This window comes from Mytilus edulis, chromosome 14 (genome assembly GCF_963676685.1).
Source record: "Mytilus edulis chromosome 14, xbMytEdul2.2, whole genome shotgun sequence".
Lineage (NCBI taxonomy): Eukaryota > Metazoa > Mollusca > Bivalvia > Mytilida > Mytilidae > Mytilus > Mytilus edulis.
This window is the reverse complement of record NC_092357.1, coordinates 48597460-48610769: the sequence shown is the minus strand read 5'-3', so window position 1 is coordinate 48610769 and position 13310 is coordinate 48597460. Positions and strand designations below refer to the sequence as shown.

Below are 13310 nucleotides of genomic sequence, written 5' to 3'. Positions count from 1 at the left end.
CTACCTTTATACGTTATAATATATTGAGCATATTCTTTCGAGACGGAATTCATGTAAAGGATTTGCCTCTTACACAAAAACTTTTACACCAAAGTTAGGAGGACTTTGAATTTTGATATTAAATTTGTGTACCGATGAACTACAGTTGTATAAATTTACATCATTACATAGGCAACAAGTGGTTTAACGATTACATAATGCGTGATCACTCAATTTTCATGTGTTTTATTACTGTTGTTTTTTCGTTCTTCTTTTTGTTCATTGTTTATCTGTATTTTTTCGTCTAATAGTATTTTCATTTTCTTTTTCAAAAGCATTAAGTCAACTTGCTTTATTGTTTTTCAGTTCTTTCATCTATATGATCTATGACCGAAAATAGAAAGAAAAACACTGAAAATGGGCAATTAAAATCTACATGTCTAGCATAAATATTCAACAACATGGCCAAAAAGAAAGTAACTCAAAATTATATTTATACACCCTTGACTTTCAAAGTTTTGAGCTCTTAAGCAAAACGTCCTGATACATATACATATGTAAAACGACTTCCATACATTAAAACACCAACTTCATGAACAAAAAACTGTTTTACCTGCGATTTTTTTTTTAATATTAGATTAAGAAATATACTTAAATTTTGTGCTTTTTTTGTTTCGGAATTTTAAAGGTTGTTGTGTCTTCTGCACTATTATTTGTCTGTTTTTTTTTATTTTTAGCCATGGAGTTGTCAGGTTATTTTCTATATATGAGTTTGACTCTCTCTCCGGTATCTTTCGTCCCTCTTTTAGAACACACTAGTAAAAGGTAATTGTTTATGCTCTATTGAAAAATATATAATAAACGATATTGTACCGCTCTTGTATAGTATTTGCCCCTTTCATTAACTTTGTTTTTTCCTCTTCAATTGTTACTGTCGTCTCCTCACTGCATTTCATAACAGGCAACAGTATATCTAAAGACCTGCAGATAGAAATATTTGAATCATGTCACTAGCATTTAAAAGAAAATCGAAATTAACATCATTGAATTATTTTGATTTTAATATTTTAAGTCTTTAAGGATGTTCGCTTGTCATGTTTTGGAATTTTTGTCAGATTTTCGGAATCCTCTGGTTTTATTAAATTAAATGCCTTGAATTGTCCAATGACCCCCATTTTTCTTTTATATGCTTTCACAATTATCGAAAGCTAGTTCAGATTAAAGTACAACTGAAAACAAACCATAAGTGATGTTCTCCAATACCAGACATATTTTAAAAATATGAATATATACTACTCATGTACTATGATTACTTTATCAACATTAACATTTTTATAAAGTCTGTACCAAAATTACATGTGAAGTGTCCGTACAAACAACGCTTCAAAGCTGGGTCGTCCATGTGCTCCAAATTGTGACCTTTTTATTCTCAATAGCAACCTTTTTAAAATGGCCGTGGTATATAGATCCCAGTTGGTATGAAATTCAACGGCTTTCAAAACTCCTTGTTATATGGCTGCTCGCAAAGAGTTCCGAATGGTTAAGTTGTAATCGTCCCTTCGTAAATTTTACGGACGCAACCACGAGTAGGTTGACCGTTAGGACATTTTTCACATATGAAGTATGATATGATTCAATTAGCGTTACCATAGTCCAGTGCTCTTTTCGAACAAATTTACTTTCCGAAGCATCTTAGATTACCCTCGGTTTTGTGATGGGTTTCGTGTTGCTCAGTCTTTAGTTTTCTATGTTGTGTTTTGTGTACTGTTGATTGTCTTTTCATAATTTACATTTTCACCATGGCGTTGTCAGTTTATTTTAAAGTTATGAGTTTAGATTTCCCTTTGGTAAAATTTTCTTATAAAACTCCTGCATTTTGTTCAACAATTTTAAAATAACGCAAACAAAAGTCTCCTAAATAAGCTTATTAATCAGATGTCAATAACAAATCAAGATAGAAAAGAGTCAATTCATGAAATAACTTATTAGCTGTAGCTTTTCCATCAGTTTCAACTCAGTCCCAACAGTCCCCACCCGTCTCGATCAGTCTTGACCTTAAATTTAGTATTGACTGGTCTGAATCAGCCCATCTAATTCAATTATATATCGATCTTACAAAATTCTAGGTTATTTGGTAGTTTTGCCTATCGCTATGAAATTAAAATGTGGTCACTTTTAACTATTTCCATAACCTTTTTCAAATCAACTTGGATTTTCATAAAACTCTACAGATATCCCAAAAATATATTGAGCTCAGAGAATTCTAGGTTGTCTGTTAATTTGATTAACTACTGCCAAATTTAAGGATTTAAGTAATAGGTAAAAAAAGCTAGAATTGTCCGTTCGGATGCAATTTCAGATAGTTACCTTTAATTTTTTATTTTTTTTTTCAATTTAACTTGGATTTTCATTAAAACAATACTAGGTATACAGCTATATCAGTTATACATTGAGCTTACATAATGTCCATAACTCTAATGTATATAATTAAGTTGGATAGGCTGATTCAGACCTTTCTAGACTAAATGTAAGAGGACGAGACTGCGTCGAAACAGGTCGAGAGACATAGGTGATGAATATGTTTTTGGTGACAGTGAATATCCTCATTGGCTGCCGTCACTAGTTTAAAACCCAACATCGAGACAGAAAGACCATGTTAACAGTTCCCATATGAGAAAAAGTCGTATCTTTGTTTTACATCCTAAAATATGTCTCAGACTTGTAGAAATGTTCCGGACCATATGAGTATTTGGACCATACGCGTATGGTCATGACCATATGGGTATATACTCATATGGTCCGACCATACGCGTATGGTCGGACCATACGCGTATGGTCGGGGTAATTAACACTCTGTTACAGTTTACTTTTAATACTTCTAAACTCTTCATATGGTATGACCGTTCATTCAAAAGACGCTATCATATAGGTAATTTTATCGTTATATTATAATAAAAAGATAAGCTAAATAAAAATAAGAAGTTTCACATTGTTAATTTTACTTAATTGTCAAATTTAAAGTAAACACATTTTATACCAATGGTCATTACGGATGGTCATAACCGATTTGTTATTACGAGTAAATGGCAATATGTCGACTAAAAAATTAAATTCCAAAAATTTCTTAATGAACTGTTACATAAGAAGTCACTGGAAAGTAGCATACTATTAGTTTATTTAAGTTGTGTTGTGAAGATGGTGTATTGCAGTCAACCATTTTACGATATTTGAGATCTAGAGCTTCTTAAAAACACTGTAGACATCAGAATTGCCAAAGACCTCGGTATCACTGTACGTAGCTGCAAAAAAGGCTTGTTTTTCACTCGCAAACAAAATGTGTAAATGAAAAAGATCGTGCACAAAACTTGCAAATGCAAAAAAGCTATGATACCGTGTGGAAGTGAATGTCATCCAAGCCTACATGCACTAATGTAACTATCGATGAAAACTAACTATGGCATCAATATTAAATTTTTACGTAGTTTTTTTATTATAAAATTAAAAAATTGTCATGTTTTAAAACATCACTGTTTTTTTTAGATAAAGTTCTTGTATTATTGAAACGTTTATAATGTTATTTGGAAAAATAAATATACCTATATGGTCCAAATACTCATATGGTCCGGCCCGTTAATAACCAAACGAGTATTATACTCATATGGTCCGACCATACGCGTACGGTCGGACCATACGCGTACGGTCGGACCATACGCGTATGGTCGGACCATATGAGTATACGCATATGGTCATGACCATACGCGTATGGTCCAAATACTCATATGGTCCGGAACAGAAACACTGTTGATTATTCTTTGGCTTTCTATGATGTGTTTTGTACTTTTGCTTATCTGTTGGTCTTTGTTTTAGCCTTGGCGTTGTAAATTTATTTTTGACTTATCAGTTTGAATGTCCTTTCGGTATCTTTCGCCGATCTCCATATAGAAAATCAACTACAGTACAAACAATGAACAAACGGCTATATACTGAAAAGAGAAAACTGAACAAAAGATTTTTCCAGAAATTTGAGGTGCCACTCACGAAAGCTATTGAATTGAATTAAAAGATGAAAAATGCTAGACACATCAAACAGGAAAAGACAGAGTTTCACGTGTATAGTTTATGTTGTATGGTTCCAGTAAACATGACATTTCATTGATAAATGTATTCTGACAAGGACCTTTAACGTTCCATTGCTTGATATTGTCGAGCGTTTTGAATTATCAGGCTGTATTGACGTTTCAGTTTTTAATCTTCATAAGAGTTTAGCTTTGTTGCTAACACATGCTTTTTATATTAAACATTAACATGTGCAATTGAAATGTAATGATATTTCTTATATGTAATTGCTTCCTGTTTTATTTAACAATAGGAAATAAGAATCACATTACGTACCTCTGTGAACAATTTCTTAATTTTTCAACCCTATCGTCTAAATGTTTGAGATACTCTAGTGTAACTAATGTTTGTTCATCACGTTCTTTATCCCTAAAATACATTTAAAAAAAGATAAACAATAACGAGGACACAGTCAGCTACATAAACATTTCATAATTGCCAAAAGATTTGGATAGTTTTTTTAAAAGATTGTAAGTGGTAGAGACGACTTATGGTTATACTAATTTGTGTAGCAAAATAACACATACGAAGTTTAGATACAAATTGTTTCTTTGTTTACAGTCATAAAGAAATTATGACAAAATTCAAAAAGGCATTTCCTGTTGTAAAGGCAGAGAGCAAAAACATCATGACAAAGAGAACTTTTACTTACATACTTTTCAACTCGTTGAGGATTTTATCCAACTCTCCACGAGCTTCCCTTTCTCTGATAAATATGTAATTAGAAAATAAACTCATCATAGAAATAACACCATTGTAATCATTTCATGATTCAAATTAATAATGCCTTGCAATAAGAAACAAAACATTTTCTAACAAAAAGTACTGAAACCGGGTGCATCGACAGGAAAATTGTCTAAGACCGCGAAATCATGTCGCTAGTGAGTTCAATTAATTACAAACAAGCATTGCGTTTTATATTTAAATATAATGCATACGATGAATCAGATGGTATCTTACAGCTAAAGTAAGTAATTGAAAAGTAGTCCTTCTCGTGTGTCAATATGGAGGAAAGCTTTCTTCTTTCGGTAGTATCATCAATCTACATTTAACTAAGATATAAAAGATGTGGAAACTAATTGAAATGTGGGTCATTGAGAGACAATATATGATTTATATAATATATGAAAGTGAAACTAAAGAACTTTATTGGATGTTTTTTCGTTTTATTTTTAGGAAGGTTCTGTATGTATTCTTATTCTCATAATATTAACATCAATCAGAAATGGTTAAAAAAAAATACCCATTAAATAAACTCATCATAGAAGCTAGTATTGAAATTTTATATTTACGCCAGACAAGCGTTTCGTCTACAAGAGACTCATCAGTGACTGCAGACTGTCTGCTCAAATACCTATCTCAACAAATAAGTGGTCGAACAATCAATCTGCCATTTTTGATGATGTCATTCTCGGTGTTTATGTTTTGCGAATCAGTATGACACGTCACACATAGGGATCTAGTAACCATAATTTACTCAAAACTATTACTATATTATTTAATAATTAATCGAATTTGGTCTTGAATTGATGATGTTCTTTTGAATTTTGAAAACGTATAGTCCTACAGCTTCACGGTGTCATTTGCTTATATTTGAGCACAAGGTAATGCTCTATTTATGAAGTATTTATACTTAATCAATTGAGTGTGTACTGAATGTCTCTTTTTGTTTTAAACACAAGATCTTTAACAGGGTTTGTCTAGTCAAAGCAATCAATACAAAGTTCAAGGTAGCAAAATTACAAAGTTAAGTACTTGTCTTAAGGGGTATGGGAGTCTAAATTAAAAATGATAGAATTTGTTCATACTTTGCCAAAACCTTGTATTTATTGGTATATGATCAAAAATATCATAAAACTGATAGGTCACCGTGCATTTTCTCAAGCTACAGGTCGTGACAAAATTACACATTTTGTATAGAGTATACAAGAAAAATCACCATTATGTGATTAGAAGCTAAACTAAACGATAGAATTGTAAAATAAAATACGAGAAGATAGCTTTTCTAAAATGCTTCGAGAATATCAAAAGAAAAGATAGGGTCAACGTGCGTTTTTTCCCGGTTAAAATACGAAATAGCAAAATTCAATGTAGATTTCATCAGAAAATGCACTATTTCTGAGTTTCTTCCCCTTAAAATGCTAATTTAAGAATATTAAAATTCAAGCCGAACTAATCAACACTTGTACAAATATTAATATTTATAAGTTATAATATTATAAATTTGTTCTTTTAAATGTTAAATTAGTTATCTGCATTCCTGCATCAAATCCTGCTCAGTTGATTGAAAATCTGGACCACCATAAACAATTGAAATGACATTGATAATGATATAATTGAACATACAATTTCTTCATTAAGTAAACAGTCTTACATAAATTGAACAACACTTACCGTTATCGTGATGATATTTTTTCGTTAAATAATAAAGATTTTTCTCAATATACTGCTGAAATTTACCCTAAGGGACTTACTTTAAATAAATCAAATTTAAACGGTAATAGCTGTCCTTTCTGAGATTTAGATATTTTGATTTTAAACAGGAAACTTCACACTCAAATTTACGACAAAGGGATAATTTTTTGTTCCCTATTGTTAATTTTCCATTTATAGATGGTGATGTTCCTTGGCACCATCTTACGGTGTTTATATTTCACAGGTCCTTTTCTATGCTTGTGTCTGTTGTGACGTTTTTGATTTTAACGAACGTAATTTATGTATTACTGGTAAATTATCAAACCAGGGATTTCGTTACCATATATTATTTAAAACATTTACTAAATTTTTCCATAGATATAAAGATTTGATTTTGAAATTTGTGTTGTACCTTTGTAATAAAAAACTTATTTCAAACGGGATAGCGCATCCTCATTTTTACGGAAATGTTGTTTACCGTGCCCCGAAATTTTGAAATGATCCTGGTAAACTTATCGCTCCTTTAAATAAACTTATTCTTACCAATTCAAAACTTTAATATAATAAGATTAGAGAATATTGTTGTTATTGGTATACCTATTGATTTGTTATCAGTAAATTAACAGGAAACTTAATATTTCTTGTATGTTACATGTATATACATATACACATTCATGGATCTGCAATCTGTCGATACCTGTATCTTTGCATTCACAAGGTCATTTTTTTCTCTGACTGTTTATGACGTCTTTACACTAAATGCATTGGATGTTGGATGTCTACGGATTGATAATTTAGTCTTAGATGCATTATTTTTTATTAGTTGTAAATGGCTTTGAACTAGCTGTCAGTTAACCGTGAGTACTCTCAGATCTGTACCTAGTGTCTTTTTGTTGTTGGGATGTACAAGTACTCGGCCACGTCAACTTGTATTGTTGTCCATCTGATGTGTTAAGCCTTTTTCAACTGATTTTTATAGTTCGTTCTTATGTTGTACTGTTAAGGTCAAGGAACAGTAAATGGGCTATAACACCACTGTCTCGGGTAAGGGGAGGGTTGGGAACTCGCTAACATGTTTAACCCCGCCACACTATGTATGTTTTGTCTGTCCCAAGTCAGGAGCCTGTAATTTAGTGGTTGTCGTTTGTTTATGTGTTAAATATTTGTTTTTCGTTCATTTTTTGTACATAAATTAGGCCGTTAGTTTTCTCGTTTGAATTATTTTACATTGTCATTTCGGGCCTTTAATCATGTTAATAGCTGACTATGAGGTATGGGATTTGCTCATTGTTGAAGACCTATAGTTGTTAACATCTGTGTCATTTTAGTCTCTTTTAATCATACCACATCTTCATTTTTTTATATTTATAAATAAACTACATTCTCTCTCAAAATTTGCATATCTAAATAAAGATCTAAATGAATAATGTTCTGCTATATTACAATCTCAGATGGTGGAAAACAATCGACCTGGATTACTTGATGCTCTTTAACAATTAAAAGGTGACAAACCAAACAAGACGGACAAAAATAATACTAGTATCAAATGTGAATGAATTTCAATAGTTTATTATCCCATACTTGTGTGGTTAATGTCACAAAAAAAATGATGTTTTACTAGTTTTTCGTCTTGTGTACCATTCATGGGCTTTCACTTCCATGCTTACTTAAATTAACACCCTCGTATTAGCCAGTCAAGTACTATTGATAACGAAAAATTGAAATTAACACGTTTAATACTTTCTTGCATCCGCTTTTCTGGATTTACCTTCATCAGGAACGATCAAAGCCGAACATTTGAAATCCGAAGATTTATAAGTACCGAAACCGTTGTAGAGCTATATGTCAGAAATACCTAAAATAAATAGCCAAATTTATCTAAAGCCAACTTTGCCTGAGGGAGTTGAAACCTTAGTTCCTTAATAATTTCAATATTTATAAACGGACAATTTTAGTAAAGTTTATTAAATCAAGTCAGTACCGAAGTACTGACTACTGAGCTGGTGATGCTCTCGAGGACTGATAGTCTACCAGCAGAGGTATCAACCCAGTGATGTAAAAAAATTACAACAACACGTTAAATAATTTCTTGCGTCCGAAGCGGTTTTCTGGATTTACCTTCATCATGAACGCTCAAAGCCAAACATTTGAAATCCGAATATGTATAAGTACTTAAACCGTTGTAGAGCTATATGTCAGAAATACCTAAAGTAAATAGCCAAATTCATCTAAATTCAACTTTGCCTCAGGGAGTTGAAACCTTAGTTCCTTAATAATTTCAATATTTATAAACGGACAATTCTAGTAAGTTTATTAAATCATGTCAGTACCGAAGTACTGACTAGTGAGCTGATGATACTCTCGGGGACTGATAGTCTACCAGCAGAGGAATCAACCCAGTGATGTACAAAAATTACAACAACACGTTAAATAATTTCTTGCGTCCGAAGCGCTTTTCTGGATTTACCTTCATCAGGAACGCTCAAAGCATACTTTTTGAAGTCAGAATCATCCCTTCGTAAATTTTACGAACGTCATCACGAGTTGGTTAACCGTAACTAAATATCCGTTTCACAGATGATATCGGATATGCTCCTTATGTCGTAACTACAATCCCGTTTCTTTTTTTTTTAACCATGATTGCTACTTTTGGTTTCTTCTCCTACAATTTATATGCTACATGTTTATATATTTGGTGACTATGTTGAACGCACCTATTTGATTGAACTTGAGATAAAGGATACAACAGGTACAGTTAAGTCTGCCTCATATCTTTACTTAAATATAGAAATAGATAATCAGGGTTGGTTGAAAACAAAACTTTACATCAGAAGATATGATTTCAGCTGCCAAATTGCAAACTGTCCATTTCGACGTAGCAGCCCATGCATACGAAATATGAATATCCCAATTGATACGATAATTCCGGGCTTGGTTTTCTTATCATGATTTACTTGATAGAGAATTGCTGCTCACAATGAAGCTTTTAAACCAAGAATTCCAAACGATGAAGTTGAATTCATTTCTTCGTAAATTTTACGGACGCCATCACGAGTTAGTTAACCGTTGTGAAATATGCGTTTCACATAAGATAGCGGAAATGTTCCTTATGTCGTAACTACAATACCGTACCCATTTCACAAATGTGACCTACAGAATTAGACGTGTTACCGGGTTTGTACTTATATGCAAAAACACGACGGGTACAAATGTATCATGATCTGCCTACCCTACAGGAGAACCTGATATATCCCCATTTTTTTGTGAGGTTCGTGTTGTTTAGTCTTTAGTTTTCTACGATGTATTTGTGTGATACTTTGTCTGATTTTTGCCAAGGCGTTGCCATTTTGTTTTTAGTTTGAATGTCCCTCTGGTACAAATGATTCTTTCGTCCCTCATTATAAATGCTTAAGTTTTTTCTAGGTTTACACAAGGTAGTAAACTTGTTTGTTCCTAATGCCATATAGAACTGCTTGTATCAGCATCTTTACAACACTAATTTGTCATGGATTGTTTGAATTCTTCGGAAGGCCATGCCTGGTGGTGAGGAAATTTCTTTCTTTAGTTCTGAGTCGTTTTCTATAATTTGTCAATGCTTCTGGACAATGGATGTCTCATTTTAAAAATCAGGATGGTAAGTGAGTACAAGAGGTGTTCTGTTATCTTTCTTATTCTTCTCCTTGTACTCTAGAAGTTCTTGGGGATTAGTTATGTTTGCTCTTTCGAAAGCTGTATCAATGATATCGTAAGTGTATCCTCGAAAAACTAGATATTTACGTAGTTATCCAAGTCTAGCATTTTGCTTATGTATATATAAATCTAACTCTAACACTGTTTGGTGTAATTTTCAGACTTATATAAATATTTGCATTAACCTTGTATCTATATCACTCTTAGATCCAGTGGATATGTATATTGTATGGTTTGTCACTTGTTTAGACTTGTTTGTAAAATATACTTATTTCTAGTGACTGTATAATGAAATGAATCATGATCCTATATGATATATAAAAATTGTTGAGTTAGATTGCTGACAAATGATAAATACATTGTGTATGAAAATAATAATATAACATCTACACACGCTTAAAAAACACGTGTCTCAAGTCTATCTCTAGATTCACCTTCCGTGACAAGGTAACACTACGACTATTGAAGTTATATTTTTATATAGCGGATGTGGTCGAGTGGTCTAGAGCGCTGGACATGAGGCTAAGCGATTGGTGCTGTAGTGTATCAAAGGTGTGAGTTCGAATCCCGCTGAGGGACGGACAAAAATTTGTCAGTATAAAATCTAACTCTAACACTGTTTGGTGTAATTTTCAGACTTATATAAATATTTGCATTAACCTTGTATCTATATCACTCTTAGATCCAGTGGATATGTATATTGTATGGTTTGTCACTTGTTTAGACTTGTTTGTAAAATATACTTATTTCTAGTGACTGTATAATGAAATGAATCATGATCCTATATGATATATAAAAATTGTTGAGTTAGATTGCTGACAAATGATAAATACATTGTGTATGAAAATAATAATATAACATCTACACACGCTTAAAAAACACGTGTCTCAAGTCTATCTCTAGATTCACCTTCCGTGACAAGGTAACACTACGACTATTGAAGTTATATTTTTATATAGCGGATGTGGTCGAGTGGTCTAGAGCGCTGGACATGAGGCTAAGCGATTGGTGCTGTAGTGTATCAAAGGTGTGAGTTCGAATCCCGCTGAGGGACGGACAAAAATTTGTCAGTATAAAATCTAACTCTAACACTGTTTGGTGTAATTTTCAGACTTATATAAATATTTGCATTAACCTTGTATCTATATCACTCTTAGATCCAGTGGATATGTATATTGTATGGTTTGTCACTTGTTTAGACTTGTTTGTAAAATATACTTATTTCTAGTGACTGTATAATGAAATGAATCATGATCCTATATGATATATAAAAATTGTTGAGTTAGATTGCTGACAAATGATAAATACATTGTGTATGAAAATAATAATATAACATCTACACACGCTTAAAAAACACGTGTCTCAAGTCTATCTCTAGATTCACCTTCCGTGACAAGGTAACACTACGACTATTGAAGTTATATTTTTATATAGCGGATGTGGTCGAGTGGTCTAGAGCGCTGGACATGAGGCTAAGCGATTGGTGCTGTAGTGTATCAAAGGTGTGAGTTCGAATCCCGCTGAGGGACGGACAAAAATTTGTCAGTATAAAATCTAACTCTAACACTGTTTGGTGTAATTTTCAGACTTATATATATATATATATATATATAAATGTCTAAGAATATAACTTAAACACGCTAATTATATATTAGATTTTAAATAGAAATACGCAATATTTCGCTAAATAAATTAGCTTCATCAGGCGTGAGCATCTCTCAAGATGAAATCGGATGCATGACAAAAAAATTTGTTTTTAGCTTAATCTATACAAGAGTTGAGAGAAAGTGTAACATATTGATTGATGTTTCATAACATATGTGTTTAGCTACAACTACATGAAGTTGGAATAAAAGTTTAACACTTTTATAGATGTTCGATTAATTGTATGAATTTCTATAAATAAATTTGTATGATTTCACGATAATTATGGTAGGCGTAAAAAATAGTTTTCACATGTGCAGATATACATATTCATTAAATAAAATAATAAAATAAGTAAAAAGTTAACAGTTCTATTCTATCGATTTCATCCTTCCATTGGGACTCTTTATGATAACTGATGTAGTGTCGCTATAGGCGACGTCGTTAAGGAGGTTTATGACGTTTCGCCATTGTTCGTTATTAATAGTTCTCTGAATTTAATTTCGATCGGAACGTTGTTATGAAATAACGTTCCATCTCTTTTCTATATGCTTCTAAGATGGCAGAGGTTTTCTCTGGGCACTCTGTATATCATTGTATTAAGTATTCAAAACGCAAAATGAGGCTTTTCTCTTAAATAACGAACCTTGTTGAATTTTGAAAATATAAACATAATAAACTCACTTTTCTGCAAATTCCTTTTTCGCTTTCATAACGATTTCCATACACAAGTTGATTTGTTTGCTAGCTTCTTCAACAGAAGTCATGTCCTCTTGTATTGTCGTCATTTCATCTTCGTCCAATGATTCGTCCCTTTAATCAAATGACATACTCAAAATTGTTTTTATGCTTATTGATAGAAAATATTTAATTTATCCATCATGATTGAACAATAAAAGCATATATTTTACGAATGCTTTTTCTTTTGTGTAAAATCGATGTCTCTTTACGTCATTCTTGTTTTGTTGTAATATCCCCTTTTAAAAATCGATTTGAATCAATTCCATTCTTTAGCAGCGATAAGTAGTTTTGATATATGTTTTTAAGGATTTGTTTCAAATTATTTGAAAAACTTACTGTAGATTCTCAGGATCCGTCGTGTTGTTAGGCATAGATGAACCTTCCATATCTGTTGTATTTTCATTTGTTATCATATTTGTTATCACCTTTTTTAAATTTGTCATCTATAAAAAACGTAAAAAATAAACCATCAAAGAAATATATTATTGAATGAAAACAAATCAATTAAGGATTCTAGTATGACGTGCTTCTTTCGCTTTGTGAAGAAACACATGCTCTAAATCCAATAAAATTTGTTTGCACATGCGTAAATTGACTACTGCAGAATAATGAATTTTATCAAATTGGCATGCATTTAATATATTCATTAACTTAAAACACTTCCAAACTCTCAAATGATAAACATGTTGTTACTAATTCATTTATTATGACTGTAATGTGTTGCA

The 13310-nt window shown here is 32.0% G+C and overlaps 1 protein-coding gene across 1 annotated transcript in view; it reads right to left on the bottom strand.

The window, feature by feature from the left end:
- The window catches only part of LOC139504276 (uncharacterized protein PF3D7_1120000-like), a 39040-nt gene extending 26042 nt beyond the window's left edge, over positions 1–12998 (bottom strand). The window contains exons 1-3 of the mRNA XM_071294343.1: positions 12922–12998; positions 12529–12657; positions 4372–4464 (exon numbers count right to left, since the gene is read on the bottom strand). Of these exons, the coding sequence (XP_071150444.1) occupies positions 4372–4464; positions 12529–12657; positions 12922–12998 (299 nt within the window). The remainder of the gene's footprint in view (positions 1–4371; positions 4465–12528; positions 12658–12921) is intronic.
- Between the last annotated feature and the right edge of the window lie 312 nt (positions 12999–13310).